The 26,679-nt window shown below is 39.0% G+C and overlaps 1 protein-coding gene across 8 annotated transcripts in view; it reads left to right on the top strand.

Moving 5' to 3' along the window:
* Nucleotides 1-26,679, top strand: part of PTPRK (protein tyrosine phosphatase, receptor type K) — a 608,487-nt gene that overhangs the window by 526,586 nt on the left and 55,222 nt on the right. For all 8 annotated transcript variants that reach the window (XM_019538012.1, XM_019538011.1, XM_019538015.1 and 5 more), the window contains exons 12-13: nt 668-941; nt 3,409-3,445. In XM_019538012.1, the coding sequence (XP_019393557.1) occupies nt 668-941; nt 3,409-3,445 (311 nt within the window). The remainder of the gene's footprint in view (nt 1-667; nt 942-3,408; nt 3,446-26,679) is intronic.

Here is a 26,679-nt window from a genome sequence, read left to right as displayed (position 1 = left end):
GATCTGCATAGCTCTGAGCCAAGATAGATGCCACAGCAAGGTCAAGAGGTGCAGAAGCCTGTCAGCACATTCTGTCTCTAATGATATGACGACTGCAAATTGGTGCTTCAAGCACAGCCTAAAGGCAGTCATTATGTCAGGCCTTGAAGCTGAGCTTTCTGTAATATCATTTCAAAGGAAAACACTAACTTCAAATGCTTCAGAAAATCAGACAAAGAGCTTAATCTATTACAATGTCTGTGGTTAATGTTAGATTCATTCTAGGTTTCTTAACAGAATTTCAAAGGATACCAAACGTTGAGAGGTTTATGGGTTAGTTTGCATGTGTGTTGTTCCTTTGGGTATTTGGAGGGGGAAAAATGGTGAAAGAAACTGTTCTGAAAGGGTCTGAAAAATAAAATAGTTATAGGCATAATATAAAATTAGTGGCTGTTACTTTTCTATGGGTAATCTATGGCTCAGATCTTTAAAACAAGGTGCTGGCATGGGGTCAGGTTTTCAATTTCTGAATTGCATAAGTACTGACCTAACTTTGGCAAGCTTTTGTTTCTGTTCTGCATCCAGTGCATTCAAACAAAAGCACTACCATTGGGTCTTATGGTTTTGGGCACCATAAAAAGAAACCATCACAAGTGAACTTGAAGCTGTTTTTTCTGTCTTTTAAAAGTGCCTACCAGATTGTTGTTGAGGAGCTGCATCCACACCGAACAAAGCGAGAAACGGGCACAATGGAATGCTACCAAACCCCTGTCACGTACCAAAGTGCTTTAAGTGGAGGCTCCCTGTATTACTTTGCTGCTGAATTGCCCCCTGGTAACCTGCCTGAACCAGCCCCTTTCACTGTTGGTGACAACAGAACTTACCAGGGCTTTTGGAACCCACCCCTTGCTCCGCGGAAAGGCTACAATATCTATTTCCAAGCCATGAGCAGTGTTGAGAAGGTAAGTGCCAACCATATTGACCTTCAGAAAATAACTGGGGAGTGGGGGTGGTATCTTTGGTGAAAGTAGGGATTATGAAAGTTAGACATGGTTTGATTCGGTGATGCTGTTCTAATCTTTGTGCTGTCCTCACTACTGTAACAGTATGGCACTCTGCCATTTATATTTCACATGACTCCTGTTCCATAGTAACAGTTCCTAGATGAGAATTTAATACATCGCAGAATAATAGCTTGAATGAAATAATTTCGGCTGTGTGATTCTGCCTTCTCAGTAAGTAACATCCGCTCTTCTTCTCCCAAGTCTCAAGACTTGCAGGGTAAATAGAATGAAGTTGCTCAGCAGGCTAATAAAACATTAGAAACTTTTCAGAGCTCTCACACACAACACTAAATAAAATGTTTTAAAAAAAAGGGCCTTTGGTTGTGAATAACCCCATGTCCATGCTCTGTTTGTGAGTCTTGCCACACAAATATACTTTAAGATCCCTTGACTGCTGCACAGTAGGAAAGGTATGCCTGTGGCCTGCCCTTATTCCCTCCTTATTTTGTTGTTGATGACACAGTTATTGAGCACTGCTGCTGATCCTGTCACTGTTCTAGTCTGTATTCACACAGAAAATTAAATACTGCAAAGGGGGGTTCCAGTTTTGAAAAACAACATAACTCATCAAACCCCATGCTGTTGTCAAGCGAAAGATGTGTGTGGCACAGACATAGTGTTCAGCACAGTAACTTGACATACTTAAAAATTCCATTTAAGAATTATACAGTATGGAGGGATGGGAAGGACGTGATTAAGGAAAATTGCTATATAGGAAAATTGCAGCTAGATTGATAAAGGCAATATTCACAGAGGCCTTCCCTAAAGAAATAGGAGTCATTTGTACCCTTCCATTTGAATTTCTTCAGTGGCTAAAGAGATCACAGCTAATGAATGGCTCTGTCACTTTCCCCTTTTAACAGTCTTACCTATAAGTATGAAAATTACTTGCCACGTTGGGGAAGATTCATTCATTTGTTGAATTGCATACAGGGTTGGAGGATATTTCTGAAGGGGAGATTTATGTAAAGCAAACAAAGGGAAAGAAAAAGTACTTGTCACATCCACATACACTTTTCCTTCATTTTCTGCATTTAACTCATCTAATTGCTTTGTTAGCCCCCATCAGCGTAGGTTTTGTTGGTAGGTTCTCAGGCAGTTGCTGTCTCATACAGTTTATAATGAGTTGAAAATATAAACAATACAGACATTATGAAAAAACCCCCCACAAATCCATGTTTTTATTTTTGTACTTTGACAGAAATGAACAAAAAATGAGAGAGAAATTAATCATGTGTTTTTCTTTGAGTGTCAGTTTGAGAGAGGGTGTTGTAAGTGTAAAGTGGTTTTCTCTGCCATGATTTAAAAGTTTTGCAACAGATTGTTTCTTTTTTCTTTTTTTGTGGTGATTTTTATTTCCAATTTCTGGTGTGTCTCAGTTTTACCATAACCTGCATGGCCTTTAATCTACAAAACTTTCAAGCATTTACTCAACTTTAAGTCTTCACATGTTTACGATTAGGTGTTTTGCATAAGTGCTCTGTCAGACTGGGAGCTAACTCTCACTGTGGTCTCCACAGAGAATTTAAATGCATGTGCACAAAAATAGCTGTACTTAAAATGTTGTTAAGATTCTGTTGTTGAATTTCGTAGTGCTTTTACCTGAGCTGAGAAATCTCTCTGCACTGAAACTTGTCAAAGCCTTAGGTTATGGCCTCACTTATTTTTACCTAATGCATTTTCAAAGAAGTTGGCTCAAGTGTTTTTAACTAAATAATTTTGTTCATATCTAGCAGTTTGTGTTGCAAGGAGGGAATTAGATCAGGAAAAAATAAAAAAAACTTTTAGGAGAAGACATATCCCAGGAAAGATGCGCTGTTTTGCAAAGAAAATAAGCAGAACTGGTTAAATAAAGTAGTTTTAATAATTTTCTACATACTTGTTAAAACAGACTTTGAAGACTAAAATATTCATATATATGTATAGATGTATATTTTTGAAAATATTTGTTTTATAGAATCTTAGGGCACATAGAGAATTTGCACCATAAATTCCAAACTTCAAGTGTGACAAACTGCCTCCTTAACTTAAATCGGTGGGCAAAACTAATTAATTATTCTGGCTACTGAGCAGTCTCACCCCTTGCATGAACTACTAAATAATATTTGTGTGCATGTACATGCATTTTCATGTTCAAGTTCTTTTCTGGGAAAATATATCTCAATATATAGAAGGCTTAAGAATTGGTAACATTTTATGTAGCTCGCTGTTTTGTAGATGCAAAATTTTTCCTCCTTCATCACTCTCCAGAAATAAGCTGAGAACCCTTCACAACATTGCTCAGCTACCCCATGTTCAAGAACTATTGTGAAGCAGAAGTTGAAACAGGACTGACTGCATTTTCTGTATTTTTTCCTCTCAACAGGAAACTAAAACTCAGTGTGTTCGAATAGCTACGAAAGGTAAGACTCCCCCCTCCCAAGAAAAAAGGGCTTTATTGCTTGCATCAGAGCTCATTAAATGTGGCATTTCTATGTCAGAGTGTTTGAATAAGAGCTCAGTTAAAGTGCCATCAAAATACTGCAACTCAATAGGTAATCTTAACATATGATGGGGTGCCACACTCTATTCTCTGGTACTTGGCCAAGACAATATTGTTCCAAGAGTAAGAAGGATTTAGACTAAATGAGTAAAGCTCATTTTAGTCATTTGTACTCTGCAGGATCTTGTGCTTGTGAACAGCTGGAGTACCGGAGGAAGACAGGCTCGAAAGTAAAAAGCATGCTTGTTTAACTCTGTCTGTTATTGTGACAAGTACCTTGAACATTGGGAATCTGATATGAGTTATTTTTTAATTCAAATGAAGGCGTACTAGTAAATATATATAAATAAGAGGCCGCTAAGTTGTAAATGATAGGCATGGTAAGAGTGTTGATTTGAAGGCTTGCATTTTTAATATTAAGCGGTACCCAGGCTGACATTGGCTAGTTGCCAGAGTAAATTATCTTGACCTCACAAGCAGCTTAATCACAGAGTGCTCATTCAAAATAAATGTTTCAACTTCAAATGAGGACTTACTTGTTTGGCATTTTAGTATCTGCTGCTCTGACTGTATTTATAGCCCCTCATTTCAGAGTTGCTTGATTGTGTCAACACTAGAGAGAGTTTGATAAATTCCAGCAGTGTAAATGAGAAAAGATGTTATGGATGCTGAAACAGTATTCCACAGAGGCTGACTTCTACTTGAACAGTGTCTATCTGTAATCACTGTGATGTACAATATTAAACAACTGTGGGTCTGGACAAATGGGCAGGTATAATTTATATTAGCATGGTGCCACTATTTTTGATAGCTTCCAATGACCAATACTGGATACACTGTGATATGTATGGTTCTTATTTTGTGATTGCAACAAGTCCTTTCCTCCAGGACTTGGAAAGTAAAGAAACACTTCTCAAGACCATTTAGTGTTTTCAGCAAAAGAAATAAGAGCAGGATAGCTCAAATGATGAGCTACATCTTATGTGAAAATTAAACCAGAGTTGGCTTTCTTTTGTTTACCCAACCAAATTGTTTGAATTAAAATAACTTAATTTGCACTAACAAATATTTATGTACCAGTGTGCATATATTGCCATGATTTAGGTATGGGAAAAATCAGAAATAACTGCATGCACAAATACAGAATAGGGAATGACTGGCTAAGCTGCAATACTACAAAGAAGAACCTTGGGGTTACAGTAGACCATAAGCTAAATATGAGCCAAAAATGTGCTTTTGTTGCAAAACAAGCAAACAGCATCCTGGGTTATATTGACAGGAGTGTCACTTGCAAATCAAGAGAAGTGATTCTTCTACTCTATTCAGCACTGGTGAGGCCTCACCTGGAGTGCCGTTTCATGTTTTGGGCCCCACATTTCAAATAGGATATGTCTGGACAGAGAAGAGCAGAGCAACAAAAACAGTTAGGGGCCTGGGAGGCAACATTTATACGGAAAAACTGAAAGAACTAGTGCTATTTAGTCTGGAGTAGAGAAGATTTGATAACAGTCAAATCTCTCCTCAAATCACCCCTGTAATTGCCCTGTAGAGCAATTACAGAAAGGATGGAGATGGGCTGTTTTCCATAACCAAAGAGGACAGAATTAAGAGCAGCGGTCTCAAGATACAGCAAGAGAAATTTAGATTAGAAATTAGGAACTTTCTGATTATATGGATGGTCTACCATTGGAACAGGCTACCTGGAGAAATTGTGGAATTTCCATCCATGGAAGTTTTTAAGAGCAGGATAGAAAGGCACTTGTCTGTAAATGTTTAGTTGGGGATGATTGTTCCTTGAGCAGGGGACTGTAAGGAGTCTTATTCAGTGCTACTTTCCTATGATCCTATTAACCTGGAGTATTTCAGAAAGGTATAAAGGGGGGTAAACAGTCTCTTGCATGTTACTGAAACCATTCCAACAAACTCTGAAAGTAAATCACTTAGATTATGGGGGGGGGGGAGGAAGAGATTAAATGAAATATTACTTTTTAGTTTACTGTCTCCTAGTACCTCACCTCACAGCAACATTTACAGAGTGTGTTTCCCATCAGTAGCTGCTTATGCAAACTTATTCCCCTGTTGATAAACATCCAGTGCCCATAGGGTGAAGCAGGAGCGGGGTAAAAAAAGTAATCTTGTTTTCTAGCACAGGAGTTGGCAACATAGTCTATGGACTGGATCTGACCTGCAGAGCCTGAAGGCTTTGCCCATGGCTGTAGTTATTGGTGATGCATAGGGTATGCAGGCGGGTGTACATGCACCCCCTGAGAGAAGTGCCAGTGGCACTTCTGGGTTGCTGCTGCACTGGGGGACCGTTCCTCCACCAGTATTAGGAGGTACCAGTCATCCATGCCAGTAGCAAGGAGCTGTGCTGGGGCCAGACAACTTCCAGCTGCGTCTGCCATTGTTGCTTCCTTCTCCCACCCACTAGCCTCTCCCTGGCAGCAACGTGGGCACAGCTTCCAGCCAGTGGTGAGTTGTACCAGGAAAGCTGTGTCTACCCTGCTGCCGCTTCTGTGCTACAACTGAGAGCCTGGAGAGAGAGAAGCAACCGCAGTGTGGATGTTTAGCCACAGTTCACCTCCCCACTGGCTGGAAGCTGTGACTGCACCCCAACAGGGAAACAAGGGGCTGTGAGAAGCAGAGGTGGCACAGGTGCAGTTCCCAACAACCTAGCCCTGGTGCAGGCACAGGGGAAACTCCCTGTCTCTGCCAGATCACAGAAGCCAATGAACCCATGTGGAACTGGAGCGGAGTTGCTTCAGCCCATGACTTGGAAAGGTTGCTGGCTGAAGTTCTTGTATGCCAATGCGTGTCTTGGCTGTACCACCATGGAAACCAAACGTTGTGAAATAGAAATTTTTCACAACTTTATTTTGAAATGAAAAACTTAAGAGTTTCTCATGGTCCAGTATGTTATGATAAAATTTCATTTCAAATTTAAATAAATTCATACGTGCCTCAGTTGAAATGCATTTATACAATAGCATTACAACGCATGTCTAAATTAAATATTTGCCATGTTTCCTGGAGTAAAATTAGGAAGGTCCTTGAAAGAAGAAATACTTTCACATGTTAAAATATTATCAAATTAATTTACATTTTAAAGTTGTTAAAGCTGTCACTGGATAACTCAGGTATTTAGCAATTTATTTAGTTTGCTATAGAAAATAAGTGACTGGGATGCTCAGATCATAATGCCTCTTCAGCTTTTCCACATAGAATATTTCATTTCACAGACGTGAATCCACTTACAGGAAAATCAGAAGTCATTTTGGTCTACCCAGTGGGTGCATCTACACAAGCCATTAATAGGCAACATTAAGCTGCAGAGCTTATTGCTTTGCAGTTTATTGCTCCCAGGAAGCTCCTGGGTGCATGGTTTACACATGAGCTTGGACCACAGCATGCTGAATCAGCTTGCAGCAGCCTCGGCTGGCAGGACGCCCAGAGGTTCAGCCTGCCAGCCCAGGACTTACAACCAGGCTCAGTGGTTATCTATACACATACTCTGGGGTGGAGAGAGGGCACTTCAATTAAAGCACCTGCAGCATCATGTATATTCAGCATCCCACACTTCAAAATGGTGGCAGGGGTGCTTTAACTAAACTTAAACTTTAGATAAAGCACCCCTGTTGCTGTTTTGAAATGTGGGTTTGCTGAATGCATGCGTCGCGAAGGCTGCTGGAGTGCACTAATTAGCACACTCCATCAGATTCGCAGCAGACTCGATTAATCAAGCCTGCTTTGACACATGCTAATTAGCACATGTCAGAGCAGAACTCCATCATGTGTATAGGTATTTTTCAAAAGGCTTTTTGAAACGAGGAGGGAGAAAGTAAAGGAGAGATTCGTATAATATCAGAAAAGGCCAGAGTCCTACTGTCTGTCTGGTTCCATTTATTCCCTCTGCAACATCTGCTGGCTGCCCAGCACTTCCTGCTGTGTTCTATGGCACTGCCAAATTTAACTTTTTCCATAACCACTGTCCACTTTAATCTGGCAAAAGTAAGCACCGGTCTCTTAGGTAATCCTGGCGGGTGGAGAATTATGGTGTTATAGAGGCGGTGGCAAAAGGTTGCCAACTCCTAACGTGTTAAATGTTTTTGATATGCAGCCAGGATGTCTGTTGTTTCCTAAACCAAAGGACTGGTTGCAGCTAGTCATTCCGTTTTGACTTCACAGTCTGCATGGTCTGTCAGTTTAGAGCTGTTATTTTACACTGTCTAGATAAAGGGTTGGTAAAAATACAATTTTTTTTATGCTTGCTATGTCATAATTTTGCACTGAGGCAGTTCATATCCTTGAAAAATAGAATATTTGCTAACTTAACTTTCTTAGTGAAATTATTCTAGTGACTAATTACTTGCTTCAGCAGTTTTTTCATAATGTGTTTCATGCTAAGATTCTGTAACCCAAAGATTTTGCTCATGGGCTTTCCGGAGACTCCTCATTCCTAGCTGCATTGATTAACTAGTTCTCTTTATTGATACCAGACTAATGAGGGCCATTGAATTTAAATCACAGTGTCTTCATTTCCTTGTACTCAGTATTTTGGACACAATGTTTTCTTACATTTCCTAAATAACAGAATGCACTGGAACATGAACTCATGTAAAAGGTGATGCCAAATCACTGCTAAAGCACTAAACTTTTTTGTGGTAAACCTTCAGCATCCAATCAGTCTATCATCTGGCTTGCTTTATTTAAAAATAATAATTCTTTAGGTCAGTAGTGTATACAATCTACAGTCTTGGTATTCCTCACCTGTTTTCTTATTTTAAAAAAAGGCACTGGTGTCTCTTTCAGGTGCAACAAAAATGTTTTGAGGTATGGAGATTCAAAGAATAGATTTTTTTAATTATGGAAGTGGAAGAGAAAATGAACCTTTAACACTAAAGTTCTGCAAATTAGTTTCCAAAAAATGAGTTTTCAAAATGAATTTAAAGGGCAGAGCTCAACTGTTAACACAGCATGGAAAATATTTAGATCAGTATAATGGATAAATGATCTTTGAACCTGCTTAACCAAAGTATTGACATATGAGTCATTAGAAGATGACTGAATGGACATCAGCTGCAGAACAGGGCAAAGATGCACAGAACTAACAAATATGTTGATTACTGATCAATCACACTTGGATTTCCGTACATTTTGGAGTATGAATGGACACAAATCTGAAGTGAGGTTTAGCTAGCATACTGTAGGATGGCATCTGATGTTATCATTTTAATTTTTATTGGCTCCAAAAGAAATAAAACTAGATTAACTGAGCCAAAGAGAAGTAATACTTCAAATTATTTAGCATGTAACTTGATTTTTAAGGGGACAGATGGGACAACTGAGCTGTTAATAAGCAGTGAATGAATGAAGCAATTCATTTTAAACTAATCGTTAGTTATTAGGGTGTCAAGTTTGATGTTAATACTAACACTGGTATTATGTGTAAGTTCTAACTATTACAGCAATAGAAGAAAAATAAACAGCATTAATTTGGGTGGAAACTACTATGGCAAGAAATAAACTGAAGAGATGCTGGGGGGTGCCAGCTCCATTCCCATCATGTTTAAAAATGTTGAACTATACTTATTGTGTTTAAAGTCATAAAATATGAACTTTACCACCATCCCCTAAAAAAGGAACTATTTTTCTCTGCAGTCTATTTGTCACTAACATGGGCAACATCTCAGAACCCATCCATCTATATGCATGCTCAGTCCATGCAGATGGATGAAAATTCCATTTGAAATGACACACATCTGGAAATGATTCAGAAATAACATAACATGACTGCCTTAATCTTTTTTTTTGGAAATGAAAAAGTCCAGAAGGAAGCATCTGAGCTTAAAATATGCACTTGGTCCACTGTGATTATTGTACTGAATTTACTCTTACTACAATTGGGGCTTGATTTAAAGGCCATTGAAGTCAATGAAAATTCTTGCACGGATTTCCACATACTTTGAATCAGGTCTTCAGAGGCTGTAAATCAGAATATATCACGATTATACAGTCATATTTCTTCTCTTGTGGGCATTTATAGAAGTTAAGCCTGCTCCAAGTAGTGGTGAATTTAAGGACCAAAAGATGCTCAGATATTTCATTGTTTCTGATTCGTTCCTAATTTGTGATATTAAACCTAAAGTATATAATAATGAAGGTCATCTTGTTGTAATTATTATTTTTGCATTACTGTTTCTCTAATGATTTCTGGAGGTATCACTGCCTTAGATGTTTGAACTTTGTGTAGTGTTCTAAATTTAGAAAACAAGAAGGCATTTCCTAATCCACATCCTTGCTTTCATTTAAAAGGTTTGAGAACACTATGTTAAGCTTCCATGGTCTTCTGCATAACAGCATCCTTCATCTCTTAGAGGCAAATCCTTTACCAAGTTGCTTGAGACATACAGAGAAGGAAATAGAATATATGTATGCCATCATCTTGGTTTTCCCCTGCATTCTTGGTGGGTGGGTGGGTGGGTGGATGTGTGTGTGTGGTTTCATGTTCAAGACCCATAAATAAGTCACCCTGGTGTAAATGAGGATTGTGTGGATACTATGGAATCCATCAGCTTTCTAAATATTGATCCAAGTAAGGGATTTTCATTTAATCCATATAGGTAACTGGGATACATTTAAATCACCTGATTGTCTGAAGCTAATGTAATATGCATGAACAACGCTAGTGTATTCAAATTGGTTTCAGAGGGAATATATGCCACACATTTTATTTTACAAGCATTTGCTGCTTGTTCATTATATGCTGGTCTCTGCAACTCAAGAATTCCTTCCAAAAATAACAACAGTAAACTCTAAATTACTTAATACCTTTGATGCTTGGGGCATTGCCTGAGGTAAGTAATGCGAAATCAAATTACTCTGATATACACATCACATAATCACAAGCAATGAAGAGCAAGGCCTAGAAGTCATCTTGCATGCTTCTGAAGTGATGATAACAAATCTTTGCATAACATTTGTTCCTATCTCTAATCTCCTTTTATAAACTTGTCCATCAGCTAAGTATGAGACACTCATACTTGTTGTCAGAGTGCACTGATTGCACTGAATTCCAGGATGGTTGTGAACCCAAGCGATTTCAAGTCTTTGGCCCTTTCCCTGCATGTTCTGAGAATGTGGAATTTATTTCTGTGTTTGAAATAGCACCCCAGTTTTGTAGTAAAGCATAGAATAATTACAGAAAAAGGACCTTTGATAGTGGGGTCAATAGGATTTTGAGGGAATCTAGATAGGAAATGAAGGTTTGTTTTGATTATAGTTCCAAGTCTAGGCCAGCAATGACAGTAAGAAAAAAGCCACACTTGGCTAGATTCTGAATTGTGTGAAGTCGTTAACATTTTTTATATACAGAAAACGTTGTGATTCTCTACTGCATATCAGACTTCGGGTACTGAATCTGTTCCATCTGTTGTTGCCAATAGGATACAGTCATAAGTTTAAGAAATTTAAGTTATTCCATAAGTATAATACCCCTTACCTTCTGATTTCTCCGTGTGATTGGTAATCCTTGATTTTCTTAAAGTAGATGTACTATTAAAATTACTTTTTTAGATGGGTATTGCCATCTAGTAGCCCTTGCAAGAAGTGGTTAAAAAAATGTCTATTGACTTCCATTCCTGCTTTTTGTTGTCAAGTCTCCCTTGTTATTGCCTCCCTTTTTCTTCCTTTCAGCATTCCCTGCCCTCCTTTTTATCAATGCCCCTATATTCTTTGCCTCACTGTCCCTATTTCATTTCCAAAATATGGCATTCCAGAGTGCTGAAACATTTGGGGGAGAAAGATACCACCCTCTACACCTGTTTAGAAGACCACTTTTTCAGTTTTGTCTTGAGATAGAGAGTATTGTCCAATGACACAAAACACTGTATCACCTGTTTTGTCACACAGTGTTTCTGTAATCCTGGACATGAATTTTCTTATAGGATAGATCCATGTTTGTAATTATAGGAACATGTACCCCAATCCAAGACCACTTCAAATTTCAGGTGCTCCTGCCTCTCCCATTCATTGGATTTTAGACATGGAAAATGATAAATGTGTTATAATTTTCTGTGTCTAGAATCTAATTAGTGGAAGGTCATCTTAAATTCATACCTGTGCTGCTGTGGTGGGAGATGAAGGGCCAGATCCCTGCTTCTTGCTTCACTGTCCCATTTCCCTCTGTATTTGCCTTCCCTGATACCTGCTCCCACCATGTGTCCCCTTGCTACATGCCCCTTGTGCTTGTGTCTGCACCCTGCCCCCTGTTCTCCTATGCAGCCTGCCCTCCCAACACAACCCACCCCCTGGCCCTGCTAGCCTTTCCCTGCAGCTCTGCTCTTCTGGGGCAGTCAGCAGGAGTGTGGCCCCAGCCTGGCCTGAGCTCAGCCCAGCCAAGGAAAAGTGGCAGCAACTCCCAGCTCAAGTGAGTGGTGTTGGAGGGGCTGGAGTGGAGTAACATGTAAAGGGTGGGCAGGCACTGGAGCAGGTTCCACCCCCATGTGCCCACACCCAACAGTCTGCCCTGTGCTGCCCCCCACAGCTCCATCCCCTACCAAATGAACCATTCTAAACCAGCTCGCAGGATGCAAGTAAATACAGTATCTGACAAACCCTTACTGTTTATTATTTCATACGGTGATATGCTGATCATAGCATATTTAATGTATACATTACTGTTATATACGTTAAAAACATGAAGGTTCAATTGTCTGCTTGATAGATCACATTGGGAACTGGTTGAATAAACATCAAGTTAAGCATTAATCTGGTTTTCAGTTCTTCAGAATCTATTAAAACAGAATCACCTGCATGTTGTATTCTATAGGATCTTGTAACAAATGTGAGCGTCGGTAATGTTGTAATCATTATTTTCTGCAGGCATAGGGAGATTTTCTGTTTAATTATCTAACAAGCTGTTTAGTGTTTCTCACTTCCTATCTCTGGTAAAGATCTAGTCCTGACTGGATCAGAATATGGCATTACTCCAAAATTTAGAAAGACTTTTGGCTAGTTCCCAGCCTTTGTTCATCTGCTTGATCATTATGCTTGGCCAGGAGATTGAATTTTACATGTTAATCCTTCAGTTTGTTTTTCCCACTGCCCCTTGAGAGAATTGCCATTCTTTGCCATGTTTCAAGTGTCTGTGGAATATGTTGAAGTGAAAGCCCTGAATACTAGAGTCTTACATCTGCATGATTTCTTAACTAGAGTGGTGGGGTGCCCGGGGGTGCAGCCAGGTCCTTTGAAGGTTCCCCTAAGCGGGAGGAGATAACCAAGGTGTGAGGCAATAAGGAAATAAGCAAATCAATTAAACAGATAAGCCCTGGCTCAGGCTTGCCTGGATTATTCCCCTCCTCCATTTCCCTGCCTCTCTGCAAGGAGGTAAGAACTGTCATGTATAAATTAGCATTCCAGGTTGTAGCTGTATTGGTCTAGTGGCAAAAGCAATCAGGACTCGTGGTAGAGGTGATATCTTTTTTTGCAGAAATATAGTTGGTCTAATAAAAGATATCACCTCTACCATTAAATTAGTGTTTGAAATTGGATGCCGCTCAATTCCCAATGGTTAGGGAAGGCTGCCCTAAATCTAGTCAGGGGTGCCTCAAGTCCAAAAAGGTTGAGAGTCATTGCTATAGAGAGAAACAGATCCTGTATTGTCATAGTATTCAAGATGACTGTACCTTAATACTGTCTCTCCACCCTAACCTAGTAATATGATTCCTGTGTGTGATATAGTTCATTTCATTCTTCATTCACTCTCACCGCACCTCTGTAGAAATTGAAAGGCAGGGTTGGATTGGATTCGTGACTTGAACTGGCCGAGATGCAGAGACCTAGAAGTAAAAGCCTCTCTGTGCTGCTACCAACCTTTGAACTTTCTAGTCCTTTACCATCCTGTGTTTGAATATCTGAACAGATGGTTGGTTATTACTGCAAGCAACAGAATCTGGTTGCAAATGTACTGATTTCTCCTTTTGCTTTTAAAATTAATTCAGCACTGTATACTACATAGAAATAGCTGTAAGTTTGACGATAATATGGGAAATCAATTCCTATTAGAATGAGCATATCTGGATCTATAAAGTTTGCCATTATGGAGGGTTAATTGTTTGCTCTGAATAACCTCTAGAGAGAAATAATCTACTTTTTTCTTTTTTTAAAGAGTTAAAATTCAAATGTCTAATGGTTATGATGAACCACACAGTTTTTGTAGAAGCTCATAAACATGAAGAAATATGTGTGTGTGTGTGTGTGTGTGTGTATTTGTGTGCATATATTTGGAGACTATTTGTGTATCGATTTGTTGAAAGGTAGGGGGGCATAGATAAGAAAGCTGAGCAGATCTTTTTAGAGATCTGGGATGTACTTTAGTTTTATTGCATTCTCATACACTGAAAAAAAGAAGGGGGAAATATTAAATATTTTTAAGAACTATATTTTGAGACGTCAGTGCAGGGATGTGCCTTACATCTGAGCTTTAAATAATAATATGTGATTTAGTTAAGAAACACCCCATTCTGTGGAACGTTGCTCTGAGATCATAAACAAGCAATTCTCCATGTTTAGCAAATTTATCATTTGACTTTTTAGACTATAAACAACAAGGACTTAACTGTTAATGATTCCATGAATCAGGATCTCGTGTGTAAATTTAAATTCTTATCTGAGCCATTAGTTTCTCAAGAGAGTGTTAACATAAATGTACCAGCACTTCATTTTGATAGAGCTTAAGGACACCATGCCTTTAACCAATATGTCCATCCCTTCACACAAGAGTCTAGAAGAAGTCTTGTCGATCATCCAGACATCCCAGTCCACATGGCTCCTAACCTATCTTCCCATACCTTCCCATGCTGCTGCAACTGGCCACTCTGGTATGCAGCCAGAACTATACTAGCTCCTTTTTTCCCCACTTTTGTTGGCACTTTTCTTTTACTTAATTATCTCCTTTGCCCTGCTTGTTCAGTAATATTTATCTTTCTAACAACCAACTGTATCCTTACTTACCACTCATTGTGTCTGCCCCCATCCTCCCATCTCCTGAGAACCAAAAAGTGCAAGTCCAGGAACCCCCCAACCCCAAGTCAGGCAAGCACACTGCAAACTTTCAGCAACTGCAAGATACTGATATTTATTGAACTCACGTTTAGGAGAGAATGGAAAGCAGAAAATGTGAATACACCACTAGGCACAGGTCATCCAGCCCCTGGGACCACCAAAATATGGGTGCTAGCACTCCAACCCCTCACCTCCTGGGAAGCATGCTGGGCTAGGGGTTCACTCCCACCCCCTGGTGTTGGAACCACAGAACCTTGCAGAATTGTGAACCAGCTCTCAATCATTGATGTTTTGGTAGGGCTCAGTTGTTATGTGTATCTGCACCAAGCTTTGGTATCTCCACTGACCCACATCATAGTTACGAAAATTATAAGATTTTCAGCATATTTTCAAAAAAGAATGAGCACCTTGCTTTAAGTGGGCAAGAAAATGAATAATCCAGTAATAGCTTCTATTTTTTTCAATTAGCTTCATCAATATTTCTGCATCTTTGTAGGTGGTTAACATTTATTTTCTTCCTCTCTCTTTTGGTTAAAAATAACATTAGTGATTATGCTATATTGGGAAGGTGATTTGATTATACAGAAGTCTATTTATCAACAACGCATAATTTGCAGTAGTTCTCCAAGCCTTATTACCTAGCAGTGTATTTCACCCCCATATTACTATTAGAACCTCAAGGGGTTCAGTATCCTTCAGTTCTTGGCATGCATATAGATATGACCAACAGAGGTCTGAATGCCCATTTTGATGCTGAAGAGCACCCTAGAAAATGTATCAAGTCACTAGTGTTTTTTTTTTCCTTTCTTTCTCACATAACCTACTGATGGTCACTGGATAGTAATAACTTCATTTTTAGAGAACTGATTTAAAGGGACTCAGGAGTGAAAGATGTGAGTTGTTACCAGTTTCCAGTGCTGAATGGAAATATAATACCACATTATGCTATTTAAATCACAATATGCCCTTTTTTGCCTAAGTAGTAGGTTGGAATTTTAGATATTTCTCATTTCTTCTCAAGCCTTAATCATTTTCTGTGATGTTCACTGACTGTTACGGTAATTAGGACCAATTTAGAATATCTTGAGTTGTCTGCAGAAGATTGACATTACAGAGATGATGCTTCTTAACCATGAACTAATATATATTAATTTTGAGACAGAAAGAGTGACAAATTATTAAATATAAGATGCACATACAGAATTTTAAAAAACTTCCCCTTCATAGTAATGTTTTTCTTGATCATTATTTTGTAAAATTGTTTTAAAATAAAGATATTGTTGTCAGACAGTTTAAGGTTTTAGATTCATCTCACCACAGAAGTTTTAACACAAATTTGGAAAACCATTCTCCCCTGATCTTCTGACTGATGTATAATTAAATATTTTACAGAAAAGTGGGTAAACAGTGGGTACCAGATATATCGTATCTGGTAAACAGAAGTCATCTAGAAGTACACTTGTGATATGCACATTTCTGCAACCGATTTTCAAGTTGGTTAAACAACTTTGAAGATATGTTGCTATTTTTCCACGGGAGATATAAAATATTAATGCATATTTCCATGTTTGTTTTGACATTTTTTGGTATCTTTCCCAAAAGCATTGTGTTCTCTGTGGATTGTTTTTAAATCATCATCCACTTTAAACATGATGTTTTGCAAGCTTTCTGACAGAAGTTCTCTACTAAATAAAAAAGATACTATTCCCATTGTAGTCTGTATTGTTGTCTTTTCTAATTATTTCTGAGTTACTTGTACTGAAGATCTTTTTTTTTTTCCTGTGAAGAAAAATACCTTCTGCTTTTGACGGTGAATTCTTATTAAAGCTAATATTGTAACTTATTTACAGCAAGCAGTGGAGAAATCAAAAAGTGGCAGGGATTTGAAGTTACGTGAGTACGTCTACAATTAAAACTGACCATGAGTAGAATCTGGATTAGATGTAGCTCTGCATATATTTCAGCTTGTGTGTCTTTTTTTATCACGATTCATATTTATAAATCCTTAATGCTCTTGATACCATCCATATGTTCTAAAATCCTCAGGAATCTGTAAAACTAAAAATCAAAAAGATAGTGATGGACTTGGAAAGCTGAAAACGGTGCCATGCTATTCTAACGCCTAACAAATTGTCAGCTGGATCCTAATACTCCTAGCCCTCCTAAACATAAGAATTGCTATCTTCTACAACTCATCCCATTATATTTGGGCATCTTAAATCATTTTATAAAACATAAATGTTCTGCTACTAAATTGAAGGCATCATTGTGGCATCTGTGCAAGTGCCCCAAGTGCTCTCCTTATGTGCCACAATCAGCAAAGCTTTTCTTAGATTTCGGCTTCTGGGCATATGGACAACTGGAAGTTATTTGGAGATGCCACAGTGTTCTCATTTTTTTTTCTTATCCTTATCTCCACAGTATCTAGCTAGGAACACTGTGGCTTTTTCTCTTTTGTGTCATGCATCCATTTATTCATATGACATTTACTGTAAAAACTGTTTTGGAAAGTGAAGCTGAGTAATGAAGAATAGACATTAAATATACATAAGTTCAAATGCGCACACAAACATATGCGCGCGCGTGCACACACACACTAGTGTGTCCCTCAGTATAACACACGTGTGTGCACACACACGCACATACACTAGTGTGTCCCTCGGAACAAGATGCCGGCAGCTAGTTTTTCAGCTTGTGCAACAGCTAAAACAGTTCCCACCTGAAGTTTTTGGTCATACATGCTTGCATTGTAAGCAGGGTTCTTCTCACTGAGAAAGGACCAGTGGAAGGCAGATTGTGCTGTTTCTCTCCTTCATCAGACACAAAGATCCTCCCCCAGCTTTGCAAAGTATAGGTCATTACTAGTCTTGAGACCACTGTGCCAGTGGGAATAAGGGTTTCTGCTGGTTACTCTGTCCTTTGTTGGGAGCCTTTTGTTAGGAAAGAATTGTTTTCTTCCTTCCATGCCAGCCATTCACATCTCTGATTTTATAATTCTTTTCTTCTCATCCCTCAAAATAAACTGATGCAGCAGCTCAGCATTATAATGAATTTCTATTTGGTTAGGCGAAAGTTGGATTGTTGTGAGTAATCGAATTACTCCTCTGGAGACAGGATTTCTAAGTAATGTGATGAGGTGAAGCGATTACAGTTGTAACCCTTCAAAGCATAAAAAGATGTTATGCTAATCCACTGTGCATGGGCCGAATTAAAAATGAGAGGGGAATAAAAAGATTGCTTTGGAAAAAAGGGGGGGATGTAAAAGGACCAGGGTCATCTATTCCCCATCCATTCAAACTCTGTTGCTATAGAAAAAAGTAGCAGAAAACTGGATTGCCTTTTCTTTCAAATTTGTCATTCAAATTGTTAGTCTTAAATTGCCTGAACTACTGAATACAGATCCAGAAGGAAAGAGATAGGGCAGGTGTAGCAAAAGCAGTAGCAGGAGAGAGACAACAGGCAAATATACATATATTTTTAAAGCTGCTAAGCTTAGTCCCTTTTTACCTCTTAGAATTATTTAAAACAATTGGCCTGCTGTGCAAAAGTAGCAGGCATACTCCAGTGCACATTTAGATAATGCAAGAGAAGCAAATTTAAGTTAAGCCTTGCTTTTACTAAATGTATGTAAGGCCCACGTGTGAGAACCAAGACACTTGAGTTATACTTCCCAGTTTTCTCACAAACTTCTTGTATAACTTTAGGTAGATCACTTAATTATTTTGTGCCTTAGTTTCCTCAGGTGTTAAGTGGGAATGCTGTATCTCAGTATACACAGAATTATTACAAGACAACAGTTCGAGTTTTGAGGGCTTCTGGTAGATATTGATATGTTAGAGTGGAATGTAATTAATCATAGTTGGTGGTAGCACTCCCTGGTGCATCATGAGGGTAGATATACCCTCACAGGCTTGCTGAAATCCCACTCTGAATTTTGCAGGGTATCAGCCAGAGGTTTATCTTAACCTTAGAATAGACATTGGTCAGGAATGGGGAGTGTGCTTTTGTAATAATACAGGTTCATCTTGAAATTTGAGTTTATCCCCTTCTCCTCCCCCCCAGTCCAACCTGATGATATTGATTACCATGTTTCAAACTTTAGTAGCTCTCTCAAGGCGTTGGCTCTTTTGTAGGGACACAACAATGTAGGCAAAACCAATGTCTGAATATCAGTCATCCAAAATTACAGAAAACCACAACTGTAGATAGATATTAAGTGAGACATGCATAATGTAATATTACTTTCTCTAAGAAAGCAACTAGTATATTTTGCAGAATTCTGAGTAGTAGAGAACCAAGTGAGATAACACTCTAAGGAAAGCAGCATTACGTGTATTTGGTATTAATAATATTTTCCAAGACAGTCTTTAGTTATAGTGTGTTATAGAATATGCAAGTAACTCTATTCCCATTAAAATTGCTACCATCAGTTGATTCTGTTATCTTTGCCTTATATTGGTTTGGCAGGAACCAGATAATCAATGCAGGGTATTCCACTTTTCCAATCTTTCTTTCTTTCTTAATCAGTGATGTCCTCTTCATGTGATTCATCACCCTTTGTTAGTTTTGTGAGGTATACTCCGGATGCCATCAGATTTCCTTACCTGTAACAGTCACGAACCCCACTGGTATATGGAATTGATGACTTCTTCTCTGTAATGAATCAGTGCACAGTTGAGAGGTTCAGGGGCATTTTCTGACTTGTCTGATCTAGTCTCATCAAACTTCAGAGCATGTTGTACGTGGAGGAAAATGAGGTATTGAGGAGTCATGTAAGTTGCCTCAGTCACTAACACCGTAGTGGTAACTGAACTGCTGGAAATGGTCTAATTATACATACCACTTGAAAAAGGTTATGCATTAGGTCAAGCCAGAGAAGGAATTTCAACGTCTCTAAAATGTAACACTTTAATTCAAGCTACTTAGATTTTTGTTTTCTTTTTCTGTGAGCGTTTGCAGACAAGGCTTCTAAAATGTCAATAATATTTTTGACTGTTATAAAAGTGAAGGTCAGTGTATAATTGGCTTTTATTCATTTATCTACTTTATAGAAGAATACATTTTGCAAACTATTAAGTTCAATGGGTTACCTCAAGCAAGATGGGTGGGTGCTATACAGTAAAATGTTTCTAAAAGGATTTAGAAGATTTTAGTAAAATGATTGTACTTGCCCTTGAATAAAATCATAGGATGTTTCTATCAATTAGTAATAAGATTGTTTTAATAATAAATAAATAAAGCAGCTGTGAATGTATAATTAAATATCTTGTGGTTAGAGTGCATAAATACTTTGCGGTAAATGGTTAGGAGTAAGATCTTTGAATATTGCTCTACTGGAAACTTAGAACCTGTCGTTGTGAGCAGTTGCCAAGCAGGTTTTGTAACATGTGATGCATTTGTTTAAAACAAGAAGACTTCAAACAGCCAGTTCAAACCTGTGTAGGAAAGAAAGGGAAGGTGGTGGTTGTGGTGCTTTTTTATTGTTTTAGAGAGTTAATTGGACAGACCCTTCATTAGTCTAAAATGGTATAGGTGCATTGACTCCATTTAAAGATCAGGTTTAAGATGTGTAAATATTTATGATTTTTCAAATCCCAAAGAAGAATTGGATAGAGAGAAAAAATGAGCCAAACTGGAGAGATTCAATTTAAGAATAAAACTTGGAATTTCACAAATACAACGCTTGGGGTTTTCTTTTCCAGTTTCTGGGTTTTTTTATTGTTTTTGTTTTTATGTTACAAATACGAGATATTTTAAATAGGTAGAGATAGAACCTGCTATTTGACCCCCACTGGGTGTATGTACATGTATATTTATGCCAGTTCAAATTTAATACACAGTAAGTTACTGCGCAGTAAGCAGGAATAGGCTGGTGTCTACATGTCCAGACATTAAAGCATGTTAATACTGTGTGTTGTCTGACTTGGGACTAAAGTTAGTCCTAAGTTAGTCTACACACACAGTGTTACTGCACAATAAGGCATCTACATGTGCCTTACTGCACAATAATTAATGGGGCATAAATTTGATACCTGCATGATGCAGGTATCAAATTTACACTCAAGTTGGTATAAGTTGCCGTATTTACAGTGCATTATGGGCATGCACGTGTAGACATGTGCCTGTACTGCACAGTAATTTTGGTTACTGCACAGTAAATGAGCATGTACAGATGTGCCCATTTTGTCTTCTTTCTAATTCTGCCTCATTTTGGTTTGTTCATTGGTTTTGAAATGGTTTTGAAAAATAAGGTATGCTTATTGTTTAAGATAAAAGATTGTGATTATTTTGTATCATAGAAGAATATAATAAGAACACTGCAGGTATATTTTTTATTAATGAAGTCTGAAGTGACGTTTCATAATGAAGTATATTGGTATATTTATTCTTAAGGTGTAAATCTGTAAACTGTTTTTTGGGGTGCGCGGCAGTTGGGACAGAGAATTTGATTATTATAAAATTGAAGACAAAAGAGCTTGTGTGAGAGCAATTGATGACAGGAGTTGTGCAGATCACTCCACATAGTGCTTAAAGTTCACTCCAGTCATGTCCTGCAAAAGTCCTATTCCTGTCTTTCTTCAGAAAAGGAGGACAATTTACAGCAGCTTTTACATAGAGGAACCATGTTTAGTATCATCTTGCCTACTTGACTGGAGTCATTTGAGCCCAGTTTTTCTCCCGCCCAGGCGGGGGGTCGGACTTGAAGATCTACAAGGTCCCTTCCGACCCGACTTCTATAATTCTATGATACCGTTACTAAGTTTGGTATAACACTGCAGAGGATGTTTCTGGCAAGTGCAAGCAAAATCTCTAACAGAGCTTAGGGCTTGCAAAAATGTCTTCATGTTTCATTGTGTTTTTCTCATCTCCAGTACTCATGCCCCCACAGTTGCATCTACACATGTGCTTTATTGCAGTTGACTAGGTAGCTCTGCAGTAACGCATAACCATCTACATGTGTGACGCTATTAGGCTGGAGTAAACTGATTAACTCCACTGGAGATTGCTGCCTAATACAAGTACTATCCTATAGTAGAGTCATTTACTCTACCCTAATGCACATGTAGACTAGGGCTGGGTGGGGCACGAGGGTGCTACAGTGCAGGGGCTGCCTGCTCTAGCCAGCTCCTCTGCAGCACATTGAGTCAGGGTGGAGCAGCTCTGGGCTGACAGGCTGGTCTCCGGGCACCCTGCCAACCAGGGCTGTGTTGGCCAAGCTCAATGTGCTGCAGTCCCAGACACATGTCTAAATACTGATCCGGATGCAATAAACTGCAGTGCGAACTGCACCACGGTTTATTCAGGAGCACTAATTTCAGTGTAAATGTGCCCTTGGACTCACAAATTAATGCTAGGTGTCATTTTGCAGAGGGAAGGAACAACACTGACAGTTGGAGTAGCATTGGAATATAAAATATAATTGCTTACAGCTGAACTCTGATTAAATTCCTTAGTTTATTATCACATAACATTTTTAATAAAATATTTACTGTGTCATTTAGATTTAGTCATTGTTTCTTTCCCACTTTTTCCTCTCTTTTGTTATTTACCCTTTTGTCTAGTATTTTATCATCTTTTCCCTAATTCTCTTCCTACAAACCTCTCCTCCAGATGCTTTATTTTTCATTTTCTGTTCTACCTTGGTTTTAATTTCAGTTCCTCTTTTTCTATTACTCTGTCCCCCACCTTTTTTTCCTTAGTCTTTCAGTCCTAGGCCATCTCCTTCATGCACAATCTCTTTATCTCTTTCTGCATCCCCCACCCCCCAAATTTCTTTGTTATTATTACCTAACATTCATGCTACCTTTTTCTCCCTGTTTTTAAATCCATAGGTAGATTCCTGTGGGAGAGACTGTCAGGGTGATACTAATGAATGCTGAGAAAAAGATCCAACTCCTCAGTGTATATCTGGCCTAATTTATAAACTTGATAAAATTGTCTGGGTATAGAATCTAATTATTGGAGGGCAATCTGGTCTGGTTTCACCTCAAGAAAAGGATTCTGGGTGAACAGTTTTGGGCCCCATTTGGTGATGTTTGCCAGACATTTAAGGCAGATAAACAAATGGGAATCAATGGAAATAGGAAAGAAAGATGCAGCTCAGCTGTGGGAGAGAAGGGGAAGCAAAATACATGCAGTGTAGTAGGTCACCGTAACTGGCAAAAGAGACAGTGGTGGGGTGGGGTAGAGCTGCCAGCAACAGACACTGCTATTCAAATGGGTTGTAGTAACTTATACTTGTGATAGGGCTCCACTGTGACCATCAAGGTGGTCTTCTTAGTTGCCCTTGGGAATGGCTGCTTCTGACACAGGGTAGTATTTGTAGAGGTAATGTATAGTTAACTTTTTGCTTGCCGCTGGAATGGGAGGATCTTGGCTTTATGCCCACTTTTTGGTAATGGGAGACTCCTCCCCAGCTTGTCCATGGAGCCTTGTGGCTGAGGCCAAACAAAACTGGGCACATCTGAACCCCAGACTTCTGGGCTTGGGCCCGCATGTAGGATGCCTGCTAAAGGATTTGGAAACATCTGAAGCCCCAGGTGGGGTGGAGGATGTTTGCCAGTTCTTGACAGACTCATGGATTTGGAATTGATTTGGCTGATTTGGATTGGAACATTCTTGGGTGAGGGAGGCAGCGGCCTGCTGGGAAGAGACGGCCTCCACCTCACTCTGCTGGGGAGGAAGCTCTTCTCAACCAGACTGGCTGACCTGCTCAACTGGGCTTTAAAGTAAGCCCATCGGAGGATGGGTGGATAACTGCCAATGCAAGCCCACTAGGCAACTACTGCATAGCCAGCAGGTTAGGGCACCCAAGGGAATCCACGCATACCCCAGCCTTGGGACAGTGTCTGCCAGGGAGTGCAAGGAAGCCTAGGGCTTCCAATGGGACACTTGCATGTCTGTACACCAATACTAGGAGCTTGGGGAACAAACAGAAGGAACTGGTCCTCCTACTAAGCAAAAAAGACTATGATCTCATAGAGATATCAGAGACCTGGTGGGACTCCACTTATAACTGGGCCACAGGTATAGATAGCTATACCCTGTACGGGAGAGATTGTGCAGATAAAAGGGGTGGGGATGTAGCTCTCTGTCAATTTTGGGAAGCAGGACTGGAATGGACTGGAGGGTTTGCTGCCTTGGGCAGAAAAATCAGAGTGTGAGTAGAGTTATAAAGTTTAAGGGTGTCAGCTCGGGCTAGACTTACTGTTTTTTCTTACCCTGTGGATTGTTTGTCTGTTATAAACCACTCTGAGCCTTTCTGAATAGAAAAGGGTATAATGTAAATAAAAGTAATAACAATAATATAATAGTAGTAGTAGTCATAATTATAATAAAAAGGTGTCCTGAGTGCTCAGATGCTCTGAAAACTGAGTCGCTTATTTTGGTTCGTAAATATGCATATATAGGGACCTAATTTCAAGTGTGTTAGTTTGATCAGACTATTTTTAAGAAAAAATAATGTAATGGTATAAACCATTCTGTTATATGGTAGATAAAACACTTATTGTTAGTTGACCAGTAAGTAACACAGAATGCTGAAGTTTTAGCAACCTAAATCATTCATACTGATGTCATTTATAAGTGCCCAAGTGAGATTTCTTTTGTGTTTCATTCACTTCAAGCAAGGGAAAAATAAAAGCCATTATATCAAGCCCTTTCCACAAGGGGGTTTCAGTGATGCTTGCTGAAACTGAAGCCTCACTTTGTGGACTGGCTTGTATGTTTTCAACTGTAAATCACCTCATGCATGAGGAATCAAAACCCATGGACGAGGTGATATCTTTAATTAGACCAACTAGATATTTGCAAACAAATTATTTTATTTGCAACAACAACCTGAATACCTGACTCAGGCATGAGGTGCATCTGAGCAGAGACACATCTCAAGCCCTTCTGAGCCCTTTGTCACCAGAGTTTTGAATATATTGTTTTTGATTTTGACTTTTCATTTTAAAATGCGCCTTTCTCGGTAAGTCAAATGTCAGTTCACTATGATATAATTGTTTGCCACCTTTTCAGTGGAAACACTTGGCATTCCCTCTTTCTGGTGATTTTTATCTTCAGAACAGTCATATTTTAATCAGATCACAACTGAAGCTTTAGGGTAGCGCAGCATTTAGTTGTTTTTACCCGAGGATGAAATCAGTTACTTTGTGCTGGAAATGGTTCAAGCTGCTGCTTTCCCAACCAGCCTCCCAAGAGACAAAACAACTATATCAAAGGAGAAAAGTATATATTTAACAAATCCTTCAAATCCACAGGGTAGTCAAAATAAATGAAGCTAACTACAATACACAAATATTGCATTGTGATTTATATAAAGGGTCCCTGGTAAAGCAGATTATTCAGCTGGCTTTTATGCTTTTAATCTGGTTTTAGGGTCTTCCCCACTAGTGATCTGATTAAAGTACGAGTGTTGTGGAGAGAAAATGACAATAGAATTTTTTTTTCCTCCCTTCACTGTCTGGGGAAGAAATAGATTAGAATGTTGGTTGGGTGCATTGGATGTGTGACAGAGAGAAATACATACTTGAGAAAACAGGCAAGTAGTACATTTTTCAGTTGATTCAGAAGGTTACTAAGTCCATGGACATTTTTATTTCTCTCGCAAGTGAATTCTAGAGTTCGTCTAGCTCTTATGCTCTCCCGCTCCTGTTGTTTAACAGTTTCATAGATATGTAAGTCCCATGGAGGCAGAGTCACTGTCCTGGATGCTATAGAAGTTTTTGAACTTCAGGACCGAGATCTTGACGTGGATACTGTTGAATATGGAATCTGTACAGGGAGTGTGACATCGGTGTGGTGTTTCATAGCAACCCTGATTGCCAAGTAAACAGGCTGCTTTGTTTTTTCACAGCTGGAGGTTTTCTCCGTGCATATAGCCGAATTCCTAGACATCAGTTGAAATTAAACAAACCTCAAGGTCATCATGATTAGGTTCATGACTGATTAGAGGCAGCTCAGTCTTCCAGCCTGTTACATATATGAGCATCTAATAGCAGTGAGGCATACAAAAGGAACCCAGGACTATGGAACAGCCTGATAATCTGACAGCAGATGCCTTGGCAAGTAGGAGATATTTTCAAGAGAGTTCTTAACAATTATTTTTTCCTACCAACGGAGCTGACATAACTGAGTTCGACTTTAGTCAGGTACTGAATTTGGCTACACATAGAGAAAGCCAGACAAGTGATACTGTTTGAGTGTGATGTTGTAGAGATGTAAAACAGGGTGTCATGTACATCCTATGGCCTTTACAGGGCCAATATTGTTTTATCAGTGGCATAAAAGGCTTGGTATACACTGAGATTGGGGTGAATGGAAACATCCTGAACTATTAAATGCATTTCTTCGAGAGGGTTGAAAAGTATTTGGGGATCATTGTTATCCAATCTGATTAATAGGTTTAGAAAGAAGTATTAGGTTTTACAAGACAAAAGAACATTATCTGTATGAGCACTATCTTTCCCAAACATTCAGAACTTCTAAATTAAACCATATCTCCTTTCCCTATCATGATCTTAGATTAAAAATTAAATATTAGAACTATTGATTTGTCTGTCTCCTGGTGTTAAGCGTCTAGGTTTCCTGTTATCAAGCTTTTCTTCACCAGCGCAAGGGAGCCTAAACTATGAGGGTTAGATGTTTATTTTTCCTATTGCAAGCCAGAATTCTCATGTAGCAGCATCCAGGTGCTGGGGCTTTCCCAAAAGTACCAAAAATTGCAGGAATCATGGTAAAATGCCTAGAGTTGATAACAGTGAGAGCCTCCATATCATACCCTTGGTCTGTCAAGGATTTGGGGATAACTGGTAGGTGTTACAGTAGGAGAGGGGGTAAGCTTGTTCATTGGTGGTCATTTACAGAATCCTTAGTGCCAAATTAATAATTTTTCAGATTACTACCTGATTGAGGCTTCATAGATTTCATAGATTTAATAGACATTAGGGCTGGAAGGGACCTCAGAAGATCGAGTCCAGCCCCCTACCCAAAGAGCATGAAGTCAGTTGGGGTCATAGGATCCCAGCAAGATAAGCATCCAATTTGCTCTTGAAGGTGTTCAATGTAGGTGCTTGAACCACCCCTGAT

The sequence above is a fragment of the Crocodylus porosus genome, unplaced genomic scaffold, assembly GCF_001723895.1.
Source record: "Crocodylus porosus isolate Cpor-Errol unplaced genomic scaffold, CroPor_comp1, whole genome shotgun sequence".
Taxonomy (NCBI): Eukaryota; Metazoa; Chordata; order Crocodylia; family Crocodylidae; genus Crocodylus; species Crocodylus porosus.
This window is presented reverse-complemented; position numbering and strand designations above follow the sequence as displayed.